Below are 23,336 nucleotides of genomic sequence, written 5' to 3' on the forward strand. Positions count from 1 at the left end.
ATAAAAGTGAAAATCTAAACAACTGAATAGCAGGATCAAGATCAGTCAGTTAATAAATAATGGAGCTAGGATTCAAATCTAATTTTGTTCGGTTGCAACACCTACACCATTAAGCACCAAGACATACTGACTCAGTTCTCACTCATCCTCTTTCTAGACAATCACAGAATCAGTTTAACCTATTTTATCACTTCAGAGTATGCCTCCTGCTCGATACGACTCATCGTACTTAAGATTCCTGAATTCTGAACCTGGTGAAAGTGATCACTTTGGAGTTTATGTCTATCACCAAAGATCTCGTTCACGAGCAACATGACACACGTGAGTTAAAGCAGAAAAATAGTTTATTGTAAAGTGTTAGAAAACCAGTGGAAAATTTCAGGAGGTTTAAAGACTCACGGACAAGAACAACCCACAAATTGCACACTAAACCTCTTCAGTAGAGGCCCTTCTGAGCACGGATGTGGCTATTCACACAGCGGACACTGCGTGCATGCATGCCATCTCTGGAACCTCTGCATTACTGCCTCTGGAGTGCCTGGTATCTCTCCCTCACGCTCTGCTATTCTCATGAGAATGTGGATTCTATGCAGCATCTCTACCTGATGTTCCCTTCTTCCTGATGCTCCCTTCTGAATAAAACTATCTCAGAAGTGTGACTCCATTTGGTAGAGCCTACTCCTGAGCTGGAAGCTGGGAAATCGAGCTTTGACTTCAACATTAAGTAGGTAGGATTTGCCACCGCATGTGGTTAACTCCCTGAACATAAAAAGTCTGTTCAAAAGATGCTCAGTGGCCACAAACATGACGTAGGCCCACTGAAATGGCAACCTGATGTCACATGGAAATAGAAACTACAGACTTTTCAGAGGAAGCTCATCCACAAAAAGAATAGACCAGAGGTCCAGAAAAAAACAGCTCAAGGAAAGATAGAACTGTTGTATGATGACAGCTACATTTTGTTGAAGCCTGACTGCCCTTGCTCCAATTGGTTTCTGTCTATTTTCATAATACCAACCTCTCCAGACTTAAATATCAAGATCATGCATCTGTGGCAGGCAGTATACCCCTTCAAACAGTTGACGTGAATAAGTTAGATTCCAGAGACTAGAGGGAGAATTCTGTTTCTAATGGACTTAAGAAGTACTCTTAGACGGGATTTAAAGCAGCTAAGTTTTGACAGCTAACACATTCGGTTAGAATCCTGGATCCACCAGTAGCTTTATTACCTCACTAAGTTACAATTCCATGAAATTGTGGGTTATGTCTTATTCAAAATTTTTCCAATTATAGCCCCCCTCCTTTAACACAGAGGTTAGAAATTCATATTTGTTGAACTAATTCTTTCAACTGGTAGTAGGAAAAAAATGAATTTTACTTATTTAGATTAAACAGAATGTACAAGCAACTACTTAGTAATTGAGAAGAATGATGCATTGTACAGTATGGGTTTTCAACCACCCATGATTGGATGTATCATTTCTAGAAGGTTTGCTTTAGAGAATCAATTTTATATCATTTTTAATTGCCACACATGTGTAAACTGGCCTCAAAAGCCCGTATCATGATTATAGCAACTATATATCACATTGACTGTGACATTGCTTTGCCTAAGTCCAAAAGCTAGTTAACATATAGTGTTCAGTATCCCTCTTTCTGATGTTTGTGTCCAAGCATTGTTTCTTAAGTAGTCGTATTGATCATATTGATTAATACTCCCGGTAGAAATGATGAGAAATATTGATTTGCTCTGTAACTCTCAGCGCTAACTAAAATATCTGGAGTGCGGCTTCCTTGAACTTTATAAGGGCTCTCTTTGCAAACCTCTTCATTCTTGCTGATTACATCTGCAGATGGAAATCAGGTGTGAAAATCCATTCAGATGCCGAACAACAGGACAGACTCTGACTCCTATTGAACTCTCATGTTCTCTCTTCCTTAATTAAGTCACAGGAACGTTTTACCATGGAGAGAGAGTGACTTAGACTATGGATCTTTTCCTTCTAAAGGCATGCATTCCACCCAATTGGGGCATAATACATTCTTACTCCATTGCTTTCCAAAGAGCCACTTCGTTCTTCCAAGGGGGGAATAAAGAGCATGATTATACCTATAAAGAGTGCTCCCTTACTCACACCACAAAAGAGAAATGAAGTATACATCTGTTCCCCCAAAATCATAGCATGTTTTTTTCTCTAAACATTTAAAACCCAAATAAAGAATAGCATTTAACTGCGTTAGTGACACGGAGAAGGTGATGGCACCCCACTCCAGTACTCTTGCCTGGAAAATCCCATGGATGGAGGGGTCTGGTGGGCTGCAGTCCATGGGGTCACTAGGAGTCGGACACGACTGAGTGACTTCACTTTCACTTTTCACTTTCATGCATTGGAGAAGGAAATGGCAACCCACTCCAGTGTTCTTGCCTGGAGAATCCCAGGGACAGCGGAGCCTGGTGGGCTGCCGTCTATGGGGTAGCACAGAGTCGGACACGATTCTAGCGACTTAGCAGCAGCAGCAGCAGCGTTAGTGACACAGAACCTTATTTAAGAACTAGAATAATCCTTAACATTTGCAGCACACACACACACACAAAGCAGTTATAAGCACAGGCTTTGGAGTGAGATGACCTGGATTAAAATCCTGACTTCAAATTTATTAGTTGTGTGACCTTAGGCAACTGCAAAACCTCCTACACATCAATATTTTCTTTTTTTTTTTAATTTTATTTTATTTTTAAACTTTACATAATTGTATTAGTTTTGCCAAATATCAAAATGAATCCATCACAGGTATACATGTGCTCCCCATCCTGAACCCTCCTCCCTCCTCCCTCCCCATACCATCCCTCTGGGTCGTCCCAGTGCACTAGCCCCAAGCATCCAGTATCGTGCATTGAACCTGGACTGGCATCTCGTTTCATACATGATATTTTCTGCTATATAATGGTAACTATACAAATAAATAATATTATTTTAATAATACTATTAAAAGCAAAAATAAGCAAGGGACTATATTAAACTAAATATCTCTGTACAGCAAAGAAAGCTATCAACAAAATAAAAAGACAACCTACTGAATAGGAGAAAATATTTGCAAATCATATATCTGATAAGGGGTTAATAGTCTAATATCCAAAATATATAAAGAACTAATACAAATCAATAGCAAAAAATATGATTTAAAAAACAGGCAGAAGATCTGAAAACATCTTTTAAGACATATTGTTAACAAGCACATGAAAAGATGTTCAATATCATGAATCATCAGGGCAATGCAAGTCAAAACTGCAATGAGATATTACCTCACACTTGTTAGAATGTCTATTAACTAAAAGAGAACGGATAACAAATGTTGGGCAAGGTGTCTTGTGCCCTGCTGTGAGGATGTAAACTCGTGCAGTACCACCTGGTCTGTCCTGGATCTTCGAGTTCTGTGACCATTCAGGGACTGGCATCAGCTGAGGGCCCAGAGGTGTGGATGGACAGACTCCATTCTTTTCCATACAGTTCTTCCCTGTTGCCAGATGTCCACTTGGGGCTATGTGTCTATTCCTGTCCGGTGCTGTGCTAGTCACTTAAGTCGTGTCTGACTCAGTGTGATCCTATGGACTGCAGGCTTCCAGGCTCCTCTGTCCATGGGATTCTCCAGGCAAGAATACTGGAGTGGGTTGCTGTGCCCTCCTCCAGGGCATCTCCCTGACGTAGGGATCGAACATGCAGCTCCTGCACCTCCTAAACTGCAGGCGGATTCTTTACCACTGAGCCACCAGGGAAGCCCTAACTCCTGCCCTATGCTATTTTTAACCACTCTCTTAGCTTTCCAACTACTGTCATGAAAGAAGCAGAACAGAGGTAAATGTGAAGAGTTCACGAATGAAAAGGAAGTGATCTTGTCTATGTTACAGAAGAGAATGAAGTAAGGGCAGGGAGCCAGCAGGGACTCTTTCCACTAGAAGCCCACTGAGAGCTCTCTTGACGAAAGAGGATGTGGGCAAAGGCACAGAGACAGGAAGATGTGGCATTCTATACCAAGGTCACAGGTTCAGAGTCATCTCCAGAACGGACTGAGCCCCACAGTAACTGCTGCCACGAGCCCCCTGATCCTTACTGGACAGCTCCCTGACCCCACATTAGGTAAAAATGCCCACCCCAGTATTACCCTATAGCTCCTCAGTTCAGTTCAGTTCAGTTGCTTAGTCATGTCTGACTCTTTGCCTCCCCATGGACTGTAGCAAGCCAGGCCTCCCTGTCCGTCACCAACTCCCAGACTTTACTCAAACTCATGTCCGTGAAATGCCATCCAACCATCTCATTCTCTGTTGTCCCCTTTTCCTCCCGCCTTCAATCTTTCCCAGCATCAGGGTCTTTTCAAATGAGTCAGTTCTTTGCATTAGGTGGCCAAAATATTGGAGTTTCAGCTTCCAGTTCTTCTAATGAAGTCAGGACTGATCTGCTTTAGGATGGACTGGTTGGATCTCCTTGAAGTCCAAGGGACTCTCAAGAGTCTTCTCCAACACCACAGTTCAAAAGCATCAATTCTTCAGCACTCAGCTTTCTTTATAGTCCAACTCTCACATCCATACATGACTACTGGAAAAACCATAGCTTTGACTAGACGGACCTTTGTTGGCAAAGTAATGTCTCTGCTTTTTAATAGCTCCTTAACCAATCGTGTAATGCCACCCTTCCAGCAGGAATTTTCTGTCTTGAGACTATAAAAGTTGGCTGTGCTGTGCTGTGCTTAGTCGTGTCTGACTCTGTGACCTCATGAACTGTAGCCCACCAGGCTCCTCTGTCCATGGGGATTCTCCAGGTAAGAATACTGGAGTGGGTTGCCATGCCCTTCTCCAGGGGATCTTCCAGACCCAGGGATCGAATCCAGGTCTCCCACATTGCAAGCGTATTCTTTACCATCTGAGCCACCAGGGAACCCCCAAATTGGCTACTAACATACTCAAAGCACTGACTCCCCCCAATTGGTCAAGAGGTTGGCCCACTGTGCGTGTAGTGCTCCGATTACGTCTGCTCTTTGTTCTTAATAAACTCCCTACTTTCTGAAATGCTTCTGGAAATCCTTTTCCAACCTGAGTACAGACCACAGCAGAAGATAGCTAATTTAGTCACAAACAAATAAATCTGGCTGGTAAGGAGACTTGTCAAGGATAGCAGTGCAATCTAGAGGTAGAGAGGCGGGAGGCAGACTAGTGACGAAGGGCCTGGAATCCAGACCATGGTGTTCAGTCCTTATTCCGAAGACAACTGAACAGCCATTTGTCATTTAACTTTGTTAACAGTTGAACTGGGGAAAGACTGGTCATTTAAGTGTGCAGCTATGGATGATCAAGAGCTGACCTTTGTAAACCAAAAATATACAAGGGGAGGGACTGACAAGATGCAAGGGCTTGCTCATAATAAACGTGATAAATGAGAGGGAAAAATGTATTACAGAAGCTTATATGAATCAGAGCTTTATGAAAGTATTCATATACAGTTTGGGAAATATCAGAGTACAAAAAACTATGTGATCATTCCAGAGCTACACTTTTCAGATCCCTTGGGGCACATAAATTATAACATTAACCATGGGTTGATCATTGAACACTTTTTTACATTTTTTACCCATGAGTTGCCTATTACTGACTTCTGGAACAATTGTTCCAAAGAACATGTTTTAAGAAATGCTGAGTAACTTGTAGATTAAGCTGCAACTGTTTTACGAGTAGTTTCTATTTCAGCCTTGGGTTATCAACCTCAGACCTTGTATAAACACATTTGAATTCAACTTAATATTTTTGTTTGAGAACCACAGATTACCAAGTTACTGAGATAAACTTAGCTGATACTGTTGTAAGACTATTTCATAAAAGTAGGTGGTAATCACAATGGACACAAGCACATATACATAGTATATGCATGTACACGTATGTATACGTGTGTGCTCACATACGTGTGTGTGTTTGTATTCTTTATATTCTATTTAATTCCACAAAAAATGATAGTTATTACTTTATGCCTACTTTTTAGGGAACATATTGAATGGTAGGACGGTAGGAAAAAGTTGCTGCTAGCGTTTTTCAAAGTCTTTGCTAACAGAGCAAAGAGAAAGTACTATTTGCCATCAAAAGAGGTGGTTTATACTTGCCTTAATTTTATGGTCTGTTATTTTGTTAGTAAAATACACAGTTTTAATAAGGGGAATTTTAAAAGACTGCCTTTTTTTTTTTCTTTTTGTAGACTATCTATCCTTCATCACACCTCCAGAAGATGTGTTTTAAACGGCAGTATTATTGTTTAGTAGCTAAGTCATGTCCGACTCTTTGCGACCCCATGGACTCCAGACCACCAAGTTCCTCTGTTCATGGGATTTCCCAGGCAAGAATACTGGAGTGGGTTGCCATTTCCTACTCTAGAGGATTTTCTTGACCCAGGGATTGAATCCCTGTTTCCTAAACTAGCAGGCAGATTCGTTACCACCAAGACACCAGGGAAGCCAAAATAGCAGTATATACCATCAGAGACAAGTTTAATTAGGAATACACAAACCTTTCTCTTTGGCAGAGAAAACGGTGACCTCACTTGCGAGGAAGCCAAGAATCAATAATGTATTTATTTATTTTCTGCACACAGCAAAGTCAAGCCATCATCAGTTTCCTGAGAAAGGCTATTATTATAAAACTTTGCCTCTCTCTGAAAAACAAAAAACCCAACACCGCCTTGTTTCAGCAAAATTCGGGGCTGTGTTCCTTCACGGACACGCCATGTTGCTTTTTTGGCTTCTATGCTGGTATTCATGGAGTCACCTCTGCCAAGAATGTTGTCTCCTTCTGTCTTGGTTCATTCAGGCTGCTGCAACAAAACACCACAGATCGGGTAGTTTTTGAACAGAAATGTATTGTTCATGGCTCTGGAACCTGGAAGTCTGAGATGAGGATACCAGCAAGGTGGGGAGATGTTCCTCTTCTGGGGCACAGACTTCTCATTGCGTCCTCACCTGGTGGATCTCTGTGGGGTCTCTTTTATAAAAGCACTAATTCCATTCATAAGAGTTTTACCCTCACGATCAAATCACCTCCCACCCACTCCCTCCAACCTCATAATACTGTCTTCTTGGAGATTAGGGTTCAACAGACGAATGTAGAGGGGAGACACATTCCGATCAGAGTGCCATCACACCCTCTTTCTCTGGCGTCTCTCTGTCCTCACTCTTTTGTAGCTCATCTTGAGAACATTTCCTGAAGCAAATGAAAGTTCCCCCAGAATGAGTAATGAACTGAGTTGGAGACTGTTGCTCCCTCTGCTCCTTGCTCTAAGATGACCAGCTGCCTGCCCAACCATTTGGTCAGACAGGCTTAGTTCTCCAATAAACAGGGCTTCATTATCACTGGGCTTCCCTTGTGGCTCAGCTGGTAAAGAGTCCGCCTGTAATGTGGGAGACCTAGGTTCAATCCCTGTGTTGGGAAGATCCCCTGGAGAAGGGGTAGTCTACCCACTCTGGTATTCTTGGGCTTCCCTGGTGGCTCAGCTGGTAAAGAATCCACCTGCAATGTGGAAGACCTGGGTTCTACCCCTGGCCTGGGAAAATCTCCTGGAGAAGGGAAAGGCTACCCACTCTGGTATTCTGGCCTGGAGAATTCCATGGACTGTATAGTCCATGGGGTCGCAGAGTCAGACAGGACTGAGTGACTTTCACTTTCACTTCACATTCTCACTCTGAGTGGTCCCTACATGTGGCTGCATGTCTGGCTGTAAGAGTCTATAAGCCAGCAGTGGGGCCCATGGAACAAAATGTCACCTGTGGCCCATGGGGCCTTGTAAACCTGCTTCCTGCTTAGCTTGACCGCAGCCATACCAGTCTCTTAGACTCGCCACTACTGACGGTTCCTCGATCTCTCCACTTAGAAGCCTTCACTCACATCCTTCTGCCTGGCCTGCTCGCCCCTGAGATCTTCCTGTGGCTCATCTACACCCATGCTTCATCTTAAATATCACTTCTTTCCTTGGCCATCTGAATTAATGGCATTGCCATCCTCAGGCCCATCGCTGTTTCTTCCCCTATACTGCCTTGTATTCCTTTTTATCACGTATCCATGTTGTAGGGATCTGCCAGGAATCACGCAGCCAGCGTGTGCTCAGTCATGTCCGATTCTTTGTGACCCCATGGACTGTAGCCTGCCCGGCTCCTCCGTCCACAGGATTTCCCAGGCAAGAATACGGGAGCGGGTTGCCATCTCCTTCTCCAGGGGATCTTCTTGACCCAGGGATCCAACCCGCATCTCTTGAGCCTCCTGCATTGGCAGGTGGGTTCTTTACCACTAGCTGCACTTGGGAAAATGCAGGAATCAGGTAAACAGTAATAACGATAATTGCAGAGGGAAGTGAAAAGCAAGGCACTGGAGAAGGCAATGGCACCCCACTCCAGTACTCTTGCCTGGAAAGTCCCATGGGTGGAGGAGCCTGGTAGGCTGCAGTCCATGGGGTCGCTAGGAGTCGGACACGACTGAGCTACTTCACTTTCACTTTTCACTTTCATGCATTGGAGAAGGAAATGGCAACCCACTCCAGTGTTCTTGCCTGGAGAATCCCAGAGACAGGGGAGCCTGGTGGGCTGCTGTCTCTGGGGTCGCACAGAGTCGGACACGACTGAAGTGACTTAGCAGCAGCAGCAGCAGCCTCTTCATCAGCATGTGAGCAAGTTGCCTATGAGTTTATCTCTTCCTCTTCAAACTATTCCTCAAGCCGATTAAATCATTCCTCTTGCTTTCCGTTCCCCCAGCCAATTTGTTCATTTCTGGGAAAACTGGTACATTATTCTAGCTGCAAACTCAATTGTATTTATTGAGTGCTAACTGGGTGCTGGAGCTTCCCTAGTGGCTCAGAGGTTAAAGCATCTGCCTGCAATGCGGGAGACCTGGGTTCGATCCCTGGGTCGGGAAGATCCTCTGGAGAAGGAAATGGCGACCCATTCCAGTATTCTTGCCTGGAAAATCTCGTGGATGGAGGAGCTTGGTTGGCTACAGTCCAAGGGGTCGAAAAGAGTCAGACAGGACTGAGCAACTTCACTTTCACTTTCAACTGGGTGCTGGGCTCCACCAAAAAGGGCTCCAGCTGCCACTGACTTATGTGGGGACCTACATGGTATCCAGGCAGCCATGCCCTCCTCACTGTCTCAAATTCTAACTGTTTACTTTATCCCTTTCTTGACAATGGAATACAGAACTCCAACACAAAGAACATTGAGACCTAAGAGCATATAATCCTTCTCTTATCCATTGTAAGTTTTCTCCACATTCAAATATTATTTTTATTATAGTAAAATAGATGACTGTACTGACCTTGAGTTCTCATAGACTCCCCATGTATATTCTTGAAGAGTTTTCAAAAATGTTATCTGAATCTGAAAATTCCAAAAGCAAATGACCACAGTACCTTGGTCCTACATCCGTGGTTTTATGGATGGAAAGGTGGGGAGATGGGAGGAAACAGTTTCTGTATTCACCCGACTCAGTTTCCCTAGTATGACTGAGAACATACTGACGAGGGACAGCTTTGAGCAAACACAACTTTATTTATTCACTTTGGATTAAGGGTATAGACACCCATACAGAACAAACCCCTTTGCTTATTCCTTCCCATTCCATTCCAGAAAAATGGCTGTAATGTTCTTTCATGGCAGACATATTTTTATATTATCAAATACATCATTAACACTTATTAAAAAAATGATGTCTAATACCTAGAAGTCTTGAGATTTTGTTGTCTTTCAAATAAATTACAAAGCATTCGCCATTTGTCCAACATATCCACTTGCATGAAAATGTCCCAGACGTGTTTTCAAGAATTGTTTATAAGGGAACTACTTCCATGAGTCTCTTCTGTCCTTACCTACTGGTTGCTATCCTGCTGTTTTTAAGAGAGAAAAAAAATATTAACACATTATAGGGTAGGCACCTTAGGTCAGGGTGCTTTGTCTTTTGCAAAAATAAATCATTAACTGCTATGTTAAGTATCTGACCCTACCTATCACAATTGTAGGGGAGGTGTCCATTACTGATTAAAACTTTTTTTTTTTTTTTTGCATTATCTTGTGTGTTTCTGGAGAAAGAAATGTGAACAAAGGCACACATTCCAGGAAGACAAGTTAGAGAAGCCAGGTCTTGGGACGAGGACCCAGCTGACACAGGGAGGAAGCTGGACGGCCAGTCTCAAGCCGCCCTTTCCTGAACCAGTACTCACTCTTTCCAGACACAGGCTCTTCATGGGCTCTGTCCTCTTGTTCTTTGCAACTATTCTTCAGCCCACAAAGTTGAGAACCCTTTGAGAAAGTTGAGGGAAGAGAAAGTCCTGCTACAACACAGTACATACATTATTTCAAAAAACAAACCAAAATCCTGTGATTTGAAAATTATATATAAACCTTTACAGGATTCATGGGCTGCAGGGAGCAGGGTAGGGGCTTCAAACCTTGAATTTGTAACTAGAGCATGAAAAAAAAACACACGTTAGTAGAGGGAACACTTCAGACCTCCCAACAAAGGCAGAGACTTGCCACAGAGGATGTTTAACAATATACAAAAGGACGAGGAGAGACGATGGCAGATTTCAGAGGGTAATGAACAAGGTAGGTGGAAGCAAACTCTGCATCAGTGGATCTGCCACTCACGTTGCCAGGAGGAGCTAGCACTTATGAGTCGGAACTTCACGTTGGGATGCACCTTTCTGGCCCAGTTGAACCAGGAGCAGGCAACTCATTTCTAATTTTGTCAAAAGGCAGCCAAAAGGCCTTGAGGTACCTACGCAGCAGCTCAACTAAGGCTCCCAAACGCTCCTTTCCTCTGCAAGGTTGCAGTTCTCTTCCCATTCTTCCAACTCCTCCTGCCTGGGTACCATCCCCCTGAACCACCTTGACACTGGCACTATTCTGACATCATGGCCTATTCATCAACCATGGATGAGCCAATTCCTGTTACAGAGGTGCGCTCTGTGGGCTGAATAAACCCTACCAATGTGCTTTAGTACCAGGGAGGATGAAGACGGACACTCAGACCAGAGCCACTGTGTGGACAGCCAGTGGCACACACTGACGATAAGGGAGGCGAGAGAAGATGTTTTTTTAAACTTTTTTTTATTACACAGTAAAGAATACAACAATACCTGAATCATACTTTAAAGATTCACAGGTTGACAGACCATACATTACAGTCCAACTAAGGAAAAAAAAAGGATAAACAAGAAACCACAGTTCAGACATAGTAGACTTCAAAGCTCAAGAGTATGCTGACAAAAGCATGATGCCTAGACCCCGCCCCCCAGTGTTAGTCTACCATTAACTTGTGGTACATGTCTGAATTAAGTATTGCACAACAACTTTAATTTTTCACAATAATGTCGCAGAACCCAAAATAATATTAAAAAAAATTACTTCAAATCTGCATTTCGACAGTCTCCAATTTTTTTTCTGTCCCTTGAGGAATTCGGACAACATGGAGTCGCTTTCTTTCCCTAAGTATTCCAGACGTAGGCATGCTTTGCATAAGAAAACCAGCCTTGAAATTTTTTTTAAATCCCCAAGACATGCACCTACACATTAAAAAAAAAAAAAGTTAAGAAAAACAAAAAAAAATAAGACAGGTGGCCCTGTCACACACAGTCTCATGACAGAGAAAAAAGAGAAAGAGAAAAGAGTCAGAGACAGAGATAAGAGATCGAGGACGCCCTATTCCTATCAGCGACCACCATTCATTTCTATCCAATGAAGATAACTTTTTTTTTTAAATGTGTTATACCTACAAATTATACTCTCACATAGCCTGTATATAAGTGACAAGCAAAAAAGGAAAGTAACAAAAGTTTTCTTTTCTTTCTCTTCTTTAGGTTTATGAGGTCTGCATTGTTACCAAGAAGTGATATGGTTTGCAGCTGTATGAGCTTAACTTTTGGTATCCTGGTTCTTTTGTGCCCATTTGGTTTGACTAGACCAGTTTTTGTTAGCTACTGGTGCAATATACATGCTGTCAGAGGTAGAGTGAAACTTTTTGCCACTGAGGAGAATGTAGCAAAACAGGAGGAGAGGAAGAGGAGGAGGAAGCGGGGAAGGAGGAAGAGGAATTCGAGATAGAGCTCAGAGTTAGGGATTTTTTTTGTATTTGTTTTCACTCAGGGTGCCCTGAATTAAAAGTAATGAGACGTACTGTACTAATCCTTATTTTACACACTAGTGTTAAGAATAACAGTGCTGTTTCACATACATCACAGCTTCTAGAAATAAAGACGTGTGGGTATGACATACCTCATTTTTGGGATTATTTAACCCTTCGTAGCCTAGAACATATAATAGCTCTGTAAGAAAGGACTGTCCAGTGTCATTAGCAGACTAGAAAGCAGAGTGAGGTCAAAGGATTCTGGGAGCACCATGATAAAATATAACCCATTCAGAGCCTGGTTATGTGCTTTCATGTCACTTTAAGCAGGTGTGCTGGCAGATGGACTTTCAACATGTGGATAGATGGATTCACTTGCTCATCAGAAGTTTCTAAACTAAAAAGCCAAAAAAAAAAAAAAAAAAAACCAAAACCACCACCTGAACAAAATTAAAGCCAACTTGTACATGAAAATACAGGGGGAAATGCAAATAATGTTAGGCTAAAGAGATTTAGGATTACCTCTATGCAGATATTTAAAAGCCATGTAAAACTGTATCCAAAGGCTTTATTTAAAAACAAAACCAAACCCAAGTTAACGGACCACTTTAGATTTTTAAATAAATGCCTGGTGTGTATATGTACATGGAGTAGTGTCTTCCCAGCCTTGAAAACTTTGGTTGTCTACACAGCCTGCAGCACTGCTGACTTTCCGTAAAGCACACAACCACATTCTGGGCTACCATTTTCAAAACTAACAAGTAGTTCTGGTCTGGACCCTGGACGACGAAGGGTTAATGGATTCACACTATACCTTGCTGAACATGTTTAACCTGCTGATCATTTTGGAAAGTAGTACTGGTGCTTTTCAAAATTCCAATTTTGGTCCATCAGATCAGTCTTTGGCTGACTTCCCTTTTTGTAAGAATACTGTGTAACCTGGCATTCAGCAGTGTTAAAGCTGTCAGTCTACACCTCAGCATTTGGAGCTCTAATGATTTATCTTTTTTTTTTTTTTTTTTTGTAAAATTAGAAATACTTAAACAACCTTACAGCGATACACATGCACTGTCTTTTTTTAAAAGTAGGATATCTTGTTATTTTTTTCAAAAGTCCCTAATAATGATTTTTCATCAAAAAAAAAAGAAAAGAAAAAAAAATCCACTACTACTCTATGCTACAGCTAAACTTGGTGGAATGGATCTAGCATATTTAAAAAGTTTGCTCAAAAAAAAAAAAAAAAAAAGCATGCCTAGGGAGTCATTGTGACAGTGCAAAATACATTTATGTACATCCCTCTTACAAAAACACCAATATGTTAGCATTCCGTGAAGCATGCTGGTTTTCAGGGAAAAAAAAAATCCTATAAGAGAGTGAAATAGCAGCTCCGAAAGATAGCCTTTTTTTCTTTTCTTTTCTTGAGGACAACCAAAAAAGTCTTTTTTTTTTCTTTTTTCTTTTTTTTTAACTACTAGAGAAATACCACTAATACATACAGATATAAAAGCAGCATAGAAAGATACAGGTTTCTCACCAACTAGGAATAAAGAGACTAAATGTGGGCACGTGGTTAAACTACAACGCGTCTTCACAGTCGTCCAGCACGTTTACAAGAAAAACACCATTGGGAAACCTCACAGGACAGAAGTGTTTTAACACCAAGAGAACTACTAGTTTTTAATTAAAAATCCAAACAGGGTGGGGTTGAAAAAATTTAGAAAGGGGCTGGAGCTGGAGCCACCATTTTTTTAAAAATTATTTTTCAATATAAAATGAATGAGCTGGAATAGACCCAATGTCTTGCTCTGTGGAACCTTGCAAAAGTGAAGAAACGTTGAGGGTTGTTTAGAGCAGCTGGCTGGTGTCAGAGCTGCCAGGGTGCTAATAACTGCAGGCTGAGTCTCTTACTTCTGTGTGTGTGTGTATATATAATTTTATATATATATATATATAAAGGAGCCTTTTGTGTTATGGCATTTTTTTCTTGCTGTTGTGTTCACATATCCCACTGCAAAATCATCTTTCATTTTTCCTTCTGTTGACCTGGATATTATTATTTCTTTTCAGAAACAGGAAAAAAAAAACCCGAACATCTGTGTCTCCTTCCAATTTGCTACACATCTGCGCGTTATGTAGCGGGTCTTCAAAGTTCAGTTAGCAACCCACGGACGCCATTCATCTTCTCGTTAAAATGTCTACTGCTGTAGCCAATGCTCATGCCCTTGAGGGTTTTCCTCTTTTTTTTTTTCCATTATTGGATATAAAGAACATTGTGACTTTTAATATTAGCATTTTTGCTTTCAACAGCAATTAGCAATCTCTTGGTTTGCTGTTTGGTAAAGCATCGGTTAATGAGGTCATCTAGTTTAAAATCCCAGCTACTGGAAAATAACAGGGAGGAGGTCAAATCTATCATTTCATGTTATATTCTCTGCTCTCTTTTCAGTTCTCTAAGGAAAAGAAATCTTTGTTATCCACAATAAGTCATTATGACCCGTTACTGGCCTTCTGTTTTACGATCGCCTCAAGATACAGTTAGGTTCTCTCTTGCTGAAAGTACTGAAACAGGATAGTTCGTCTATAAACAAACAAAACAAAACAAAACAAAAAAAGGAAAAAAAAAAAAAAACAACTTTGAGCATCTGAGGATGAGGAATTGGTTTCGTGTTGGTTGTGTTGTCTTTCCTCCGACAGTTCTGAGTGCACGTCTAGCGAGGTGTCGTCTCTATGGTGGAAGGGGTCCCTGGGGTGGTCGACCTGGGGGTGGCCGCTGGTGGTGTGTCCATGGGGCTCCCGGCCCCGCTGTTGGGCGTGACGGAGGAGCTGACGGCAGGCGTGTCCCCCTGCTGCTGGGCCTGCAGGGTCTGTCCACAGATGTGGTGGTGCTTCTCCCAGTCTTTGTGCTGGCAAAAGGAGCCACAGTATCGGGCCGTGTTACAGCCGCTGCAGGTCTCGCTGGCTTTACGGCCGCAGTTCCAGCAACTCTACGGGAGGAGGCAGAAGAGGGTGACATCTCCAATTAGTACCTGGACCAGGCCAAACTCTGAGAAAGAAACTAGGCAGCACTGCCCCCACCCCTTACTTTTAAGAATGGTGAGAATGGAAAATCCACGTGTGTATTTGTACACACTGAACACAACGGAGATGTAGGCTTTGGTGTGGTGACTGCCCAGACTTCAAAAACTCTTAAGACATCTACACAAACTGGTTGAAACTCTTTCCATTTTCACTGTAACATTCCTTCTTTTTAGGTTTAGTATCTTCACATCTAAATTTTCTGTTCACCCATACTAACAATTACTACAAATGAAGTTTTTCCTCTCCTAATGAGAATACCATCATGGAAAGATACAGACACCAGTCCTGGAAGAAGCTTCTTCTTTCTAGACACTAACAGGAACCACAAAGGAACTATGAGAATGCTCTGGGGATGACAGAAGATGAGATGGTTGGATGGCATCACCAACTCGATGGACATGAGTTTGAGCAAGCTCTGGGAGTTGGTGATGGACAGGGAGGTCTGGCGTGCTGCAGTCCATGGGGTCGCGAAGAGTCGGACACGACTGAACAACTGAACTGAACTGAACTATTCGATTCAAAGGAATATAATGGACTAGACAGAGGATTCTATTCCCTGCTCCAGCACAGACCAGAAAGAGTGGGGCATGCATTCAGTTCTCCCACTGCAATTAGTTATTCACTGTACCTGAAAACCAAGTGGTAGGAAAGTCTCAAAACAATCCCCTTTAACTTCAGCTCCCTCAAGACTGGATCCTTGGTTTGTTTTTTCTCTAATATATTCTAAGCACCCAGTACCTGATATATATATACATATATATATATATATATAGTAGGTGCTCAATAAGTATTTGCGAAATCAATGAATCAGATCACCTAATTTGGCTTTGAAAAACCAGAAATACTAAAACTGGGTAAACAACAATTCAATTTTCATATACTGCTTTCCAGCTGATGGAGTTCTTTTGACGCTCATTTGTACCTCAGCAGCTCTGAGCAGTCAGAAAAGCAGAGGAAATTAAAAACTCTAGTGAGTTCTAGCACCCTAGCAAGCCTACTGCCCGTCTCCATGGGTGCTTTCCAAGAAGTGAGAAAAGCAGAAATGAGGCTGCCTCTGAGATACACACACCATGAAGCTGGGCACAGGTGCACTAGAGACGGAAAAGCCCCTGCCTGGGAAGACCCTGGGAAATGAGGGAGCTTCGGGGAGCACACTGACGATGACAGCACCCTAAGGGCCCTTCTAGGAGGAGGGGGAAACTCAGGAAGCCTCCTTGAAATGTTTGTGCCTCCTTTGGCAAGACCATCCATTGTGCAATGTTGTATCAAGCGATCTTAGCTCTGTACCATTCATTGTTTTATTCTTTATCTTCCTTGGTTTTATTTTCCTGCCAAACAAACCTCTGACTATAATCTGGTAACCCCAACCAGCTGAAAGTATGTGGCTGTTATCACAATTAAAATATAGTTTTTTAAAGCCCTGACCTATGTGGATATGGAAAAAATCTCCCCACTGTGTTTCCTGCGATTATTTTTGCTTTCAGCATGCTGGTGGTTTGGGCCACGGTGGGCTCATAAGCCTATTAAAATTGCCCCAGTAGAATGTCAGCTCATCACCCTGGACTGTGTGCTTTTACCACTGTGCAAAATATGCTAAGGAAATTTTAGCATTCATCCTAATTTGGCTAACAAATAAAGGGCTCTTAGAGTCTTTCGAGTCCTTGAAGCCTATAAACTCAAGAACGATAGCATAAAACTTTTAGAAAGAGCTCAGTCCTGTGTTCAGCTCAGTCCTGTGTTCATATTTCTTTACCACTCAGAAATGACAGCCCAATGAAGAGGAAAAAATAAAAACTTTAAGATCTCAAAGTCGGGCCAGTAGCAGGTGTTTCAAGTGAACATAGCTAAGGAAATCTAGAAGTTTGATTTCTATGCTAATGTTATAAATAAAAATGGAATTACAATTAATAGTCAGTACCAGAACAAAGTAATTTTTTTCTACTGCAGTTTAATTTTCCCGGGAAAATATCTCAAAAAAATATGTACCTCTGATCAGAGGCTTCATGACCATAACCAGAAGCCCTTCTTTCTCAAAATTAACTCAGTCTTATTGCATGGACAATGGTGCCACAAAGACCTGAACAAACATGGGCCTGTCCATCCTCCAGAGCAGCGAGGTATGACACTCAGCACTCAGGGTGGTTTACTTCCTTGAGCTGTAGGCATTTCGAATAATGCCAGCTGGATCCTGGAACAAACTCAGAAATAAGTGAAATTCCTAAATTACATCAGAAAATCCCAACTAGAATACACAGACTTAGATCCAAAACAATATTTTAAGGAAATTAAACATCTAATCTGAGTCAAGTGGCTTCTTTAGGAAATACCCTGGTGTAAGTCCTATCCGTTTCCTGGCAGAGTCACATCTTGGCAGACACAAAGCAGTAACTGCCCAGTTCTCAATGGCTCCTTCAGATTGAAATCAGATGTAGGTAACTGTCTCAATTTAAGTTGATTGAACACACAGACTAAACCAGGTAATTACAAATGCATGTGTGGGGGAATGGAAAAAGGAGACAGAATGGGGACTTCTTTATTTTTTAAAGTGTTTTGAAAGATGGGAACAATTTTAAGAATAAAAAAGTGGAATAATGCCAAATATGGAAACAGATGTTTTGGATTATAAAGCTGCTGGGAAACGAGACTTTTTTGCTGAGCATCCTGGATTCTAATCCAGGATTCAAGGGCTTTAGTTTTACCTCCAGTCCCATTCTGAAGTTGTTCAGTCCCATTCATTTAGCACCCACTACTGAGACAAACCTACGATGTTAGAAAGGTGCAACAAAGAGTAATTCAAATAAGCTGGTGGGAAAAAAAACACCTGCCTATTTTTTATTGCTCTTGACAATGCGTTGCAATGAAGGTGTGGGAAACTTTATCTCAAGTGTTCAACAAATGGGAAACTCCAAAGTGCAGATTCCTTTTTAAAAGTTCATTAGAGGGACAGGGACTTCCCTGGCGGTCCACTGGCTAAGACTATGTGCTCCCAATGCAGGGGGCCAGGTTCAATCCCTGGTCAGGGAACTGGATCCCACATGAAATAGAGTTCCCTGCCGCCTGCTGAGAACAAAGAGTTTTTGCATGCCACAGTGAAAACTGAAAATCCGTGTGCTGCAACTAAGACTCAGCACAGTCAAATAAATAAAAAATATTTTTTAAAAAAGTTATTAGAAAACAGGCAAAGCAATTTCCACTAATTCCTTCTGGGTGGCTCTACCAAATTCCCTGTTAGCTAATCCATACCTGTCGGAGAAGGCAATGGCACCCCACTCCAGTACTCTTGCCTGGAAAATCCCATGGGCGGAGGAGCCTGGTAGGCTACAGTCCATGGGGTTGCAAAGAGTCGGACACGACTGAGCGACTTCACTTTCACTTTTCACTTTCATGCATTGGAGAAGGAAATGGCAACCCACTCCAGTGTTGTTGCCTGGAAAATCCCATGGACGGAGGAGCCTGGTAGGCTGCAGACCATGGGGTCGCAAAGAGTCGGACACGACTGATCGACTTAGCAGCAGCAGCAGCAACAACAGCAGCAATCCATACCTCTAAGATTGATGCCTGACCAGGGGCACTTGGTCTCTCAACCATCACTTCTGGGAACCATGGATCTTATCAGTACTTGTGAGTGCAGAATCTTATGAGTACGCTAATTTGAATCATTTTTAGTTTCTAAGCTTTCCGTCATTCACAAAGGTGGAAAACTGCAAATTACGTATGATAGCCAGGGGTATATCCATAAAGGCAGGGTGTTAAGGTGGTCAACGGCTTCATCTAACTTTACGTTTTTCAATTTGTGCTTTTCATATTCAAGCTAGTACTTCCTAATAGTTGCTTATTTTCTTCATTGATTTTTCAGATAAATGAGCTTTGCTTTCAGTCTTTTAAGCAATGATTCTGGTGACAATTACCACAATAGTATTGATGTCTCAAGAATACCATTTCATAGCAAATTTTGTTCCCAAAGTCCATGGCACTTTATAGTCTTCCTTTATTTGTGATAATATTATTCTTTTTTCAGCATAAGGAATATTTTTCCTCCCTATCATGAGAATCAGCCGCTTTCCAAAGCTAGGCTAGGACTCAGATGAAGAATAGGAGGCAGAACACAGCCCTCCCTTTATAAACATCCCAACACTACATACGGATGTGGAAATGACGAACTGAAGCTTTTGGTGCCAGAGCTGCATGTCAAAGACGACTGACACTCGTCTCATATCAACAATTCTTTTTGTCCCTATGAACAAAATTATTTCCTTCATCTGGTTGTTTTAGATACAGAGAGAATGGTCTTTCTGTCGTACTAGCAATAGCTTTTCTGGTTCTTACCATTGGAAATTCCTTTTACAAGAAACAAAACATTTTCTCCTAAGAAGTTTCTGCAGCTCTTATCCATCTATAATTCTCAAAACAAAACCAAAACCCCCCCAAAAAACCTTGCACACAAGTGATGCCCAAAGAATAAAGCAGAATGATTATAACTGAAATTCCCAAAATCTAAGTAACTTTTTACAGCAAATAACTTCCATATCTCTGAAATTGCACAGGCAAGGTTTGATTCATCATGCCTTTGGACTGCAAACCACTCTTTCTAAAATGACACACTTTGTCCACTGCAGATCTTTCTCATAACCTGTTTTGGCAGGAATAATGTTAGAAGGACACTGCAACCGTAAATGTTGACAGACATTGGACAAGGAAGTTGCAACCAAAGAAAAAGTATTATCACGGTATGTAATGGAAATGGCTTCCAATTTTGAGTGGCTTCAGAGTAGCTCCTTCTTGGTTTTTCACTTCCAGCTATGTCACTTAGTGGCTTTAGAACCACAGGCAAAGTACTTAACCTCCTAGAGTAGCAGTACCTACAAAGTAGGAAGGATAACTATAGGATTATTCAGGACTATATCAGTGCTAACTAAGGGGTCCAGATGCTCAGTGGATCCTGAATAAATGGCAGGAACTGATACCACCTCCTCCTTTTAGCACTACATACATCTTTGCATGGCACAACCTTTACAATCAGAAAGCTCATGGTCCTGTGCCTCCCCTTGAGGGACACTGACAGCTACAGAGACAGAACATGTCCCCACTTCCACTAAAATGCCATTAGTGGCCACTTACTTTTTCTCCTTCCTCACTTCCCTCAGATCTTCTGAAGATTTACTACTGACCATTTTCCCATTCCTCCTTTTTAAAGATAATATCCATCACTGGGACTTTCTTGCAGTCCAGTGACTAAGACTCCATGCTCCCAAAGCAAGAAGCCTGGGTTCCATCCTTGGTTGGGGAACCAAGATTCCACACGCCACGTGGCACAGACAAAAAAAAAATTGTTTTTAATTAAAAAACAATTTTCCTTGTGGCACGTCTCTCTAACTTTGGCTTTGAGATAACAAAAATTCTGTTTCTTATACTATAACCTCTCTGCCTTCTAATTTTTTATGTCCCCCTAAATATTTGGCAAGGAGGGAAGTCGGCATAAAGAAAAGAAATACACTTTCCTCCCTACGCGTTCCCTTTCAGTCATGGTTTTAACTATTAGCTGTAAGAAAATGACTCTTAAATCATCTTCCAGCCTTCATTTCCTTCGTGAGCTTCTCTTCCTATCACATGCCTGTTCTGTAGCACTACCAGGATGCTCCCCTGTTATCTGAGTCAGTAATCCCTAAACTCGACTCCCTGGCGTGGTCCTTTTCAGTCACTGGCAACAATCAGGCCCAAGACCTTGTCATCTCATTGGAAACTCCCCAACAACCTCTCAGAGCCAAACCCGACAGACCTTGCTTCTCCCCTGATCTCCCTTCCTTTCCAATCTCACAATCATTATTGAAATTCCTTCCCTGCCCTTCCTGTTACTGCTAAGTCACTTCAGGCTTGTCCGACTCTGTGCGACCCCATAGACGGCAGCCCACCAGGCTCCACCGTCCCTGGGATTCTCCAGGCAAGAACTCTGGAGTGGGTTGCCATTTCCTTCTCCAATTCTTCCTATTCCTGTTACAATAGCTTCTTAATGGATTTTTTTGGTCTCCCTCTTATGTATTCACACTGCTCATCTGTAAGGTGAATTTTATAAAAAATATTTCTACTTATCTTACTTGTACCTCTTATCCACTTTCCTAGATAAGTCACAGAAACATTATCCCAGTTTTATAGATGAGAAAACCAAAGTTCCAAGAGATGAATCACTCCAGATCATTCCGGGCCCAATGGACCAGCCATTACACCATGAACATCTATGGATTCAGATAGCCGGCCTTTTAGTAAATGAAACAGATAAGCAAAAATCTTGAGTTAACATAGAATCAGCTCCTACTATGAAAGCTCCAGATTCTTCTGGGGATCAACAAGGCTGATCAGAATGTGAGGGCTTTTCCAGGAGGCATGTTGGGAGACTTTGTGGTGGCTACATGCTACAGAGTCCACTGGGGCCATTCCCAGAGGCTGGGCCGCACTGCACAGGCTCCACTGGGGAGGGCTCCATGAATTCTAGAGGGGGTAATAAAGATGAACCTCTCAGATTGACCTGTTTACAATATTAGGGCTCAGAAAGTTCTGGAAACAGAGTCTGAAGGTTCAATCAGTGTTTCTACTTAAGTGCCTCAAAACCACCCAATATAAGCATGTGTATTTCTGCACCTACCTAGGAATATGAATAAAGACTGCTTCAGTCTGTGGTGAAATAACACTTTAATAGCTTCAACACAAAACTAACTATTGGAACAGCACAATTATTGACTCTCTCTTTGAGGCTCAATTCCAATCATGTCCTTTGAATCCCTGAATTAGAAAAAGTTACGGGTCTCAAAGAAAAGCTGCAGCATGTTCCTTCTGAAATAGTTCTAATCTAACAATATTCACTGGAAAAAAAAAGACTATATATGTTTACAGATAGGAACTAGAAGTGAATATAGAAAAAAATAAAACATTTGAAGATGGCCAGATTCAATGAATTTCCTTTCTTTTGATTTTATGCTAATTCTGGCTTTACATTCTTGATGAAACATGTAATACACTTAAAGAGATAAAGTACAGAAAACGTCATTTGTTTGTGTCTGCCTAAGCAGTCCAGTAACTTTCCTGTGGTTGGTGATAACTATTACTAGTCTATAAACCAAAGTGAAATTAGAGAACGGATGAGGCAGTATGGGGGTGGCGTGGACAGTGTGTGGAGGGTAGCTACAGAATAGCTGCTGACTTATCCTTAAGTATCAGATGAAACGAAACTTCTTTCCAGAAGCCTTTGCACTAAAGTCCATGAAGACTCATAATTTAGTGATCTGACTCTTCTAATGAATTATAGTGCACACAAAGGTAGGGACCTGTGTACCTTCAGTGCCTGGTGCTATCCCTGTCATATAATAAAAGCTCAATGATTTGTTACTGAAAGAATAAACACATAAATGAATATAATTTAGAGCAATATGTATCAAATAACAAGTCACAAACACGAGTTTTTAAACAAATATCAATTCATTTCTGGGTACAGATTGAAAAATCAATGGATCCTACATTTAATGGGAATATATACAAATTTCAATCAATTGCTATGATGGCTAGACCAATTATTAATTTCAACAAATAAAGAACAATCCAGAAAGTTTCTGGAGCACTGTGCTATATGGATCTTTGTTGCTGTTGTTCAGTCTCTAAGTTGTGTCCAATTCTTTGTGACACCATGGACTGTGGGACACCAAGTTCCTCTGTCCTCCACCATCTCACAGGGCTTGCTCAAATTCATGTCCATCGAGTCCGTGATACTATCCAACCATCTCATTGTCTGCTGTCATCCTCTGCTTTTGACTTCAATCTCTCCCAGCATCAGGGTATTTTCCAATGAGTCGACTCCTCACATCAGGTGGCCAAAGTACTGTAGTTAAGCTTCAGGAATAGTCTTTCTAATAAACATTTAGGGTTGATTTCCTATAAGATTGACTGCTTTGATCTCCCTGCAGTCAAGGAACTTTCAAGAGTTTTTCCCAGCACTACAATTCAAAAGCATCAATTTTTTGGTGCTCGATTCTTTATGCTCCAACTCTCACATCCGTACATGACAACTGGGAAAACTGTCTTTGACTACATGAACCTGCTTTTTAATATGCTACCTAGGTTGGTAATAGCTTTC

The 23,336-nt window shown here is 41.7% G+C and overlaps 1 protein-coding gene across 16 annotated transcripts in view; it reads right to left on the reverse strand.

Moving 5' to 3' along the window:
- Positions 1 to 9,547: 9,547 nt before the first annotated feature.
- Positions 9,548 to 23,336, reverse strand: part of RUNX1T1 (RUNX1 partner transcriptional co-repressor 1) — a 157,448-nt gene continuing 143,659 nt past the window's right edge. For all 16 annotated transcript variants that reach the window (XM_086335243.1, XM_086335247.1, XM_086335258.1 and 13 more), the window contains one exon: positions 9,548 to 15,123. In XM_086335243.1, the coding sequence (XP_086191369.1) occupies positions 14,848 to 15,123 (276 nt within the window). In that variant the 3' untranslated portion in view covers positions 9,548 to 14,847. The remainder of the gene's footprint in view (positions 15,124 to 23,336) is intronic.

The sequence above is a fragment of the Bos grunniens genome, chromosome 14 (genome assembly GCF_055505025.1).
Source record: "Bos grunniens cultivar Pamir isolate PY7600 chromosome 14, Bosgru_T2T1.0, whole genome shotgun sequence".
In the NCBI taxonomy this organism is placed as follows: domain Eukaryota; kingdom Metazoa; phylum Chordata; class Mammalia; order Artiodactyla; family Bovidae; genus Bos; species Bos grunniens.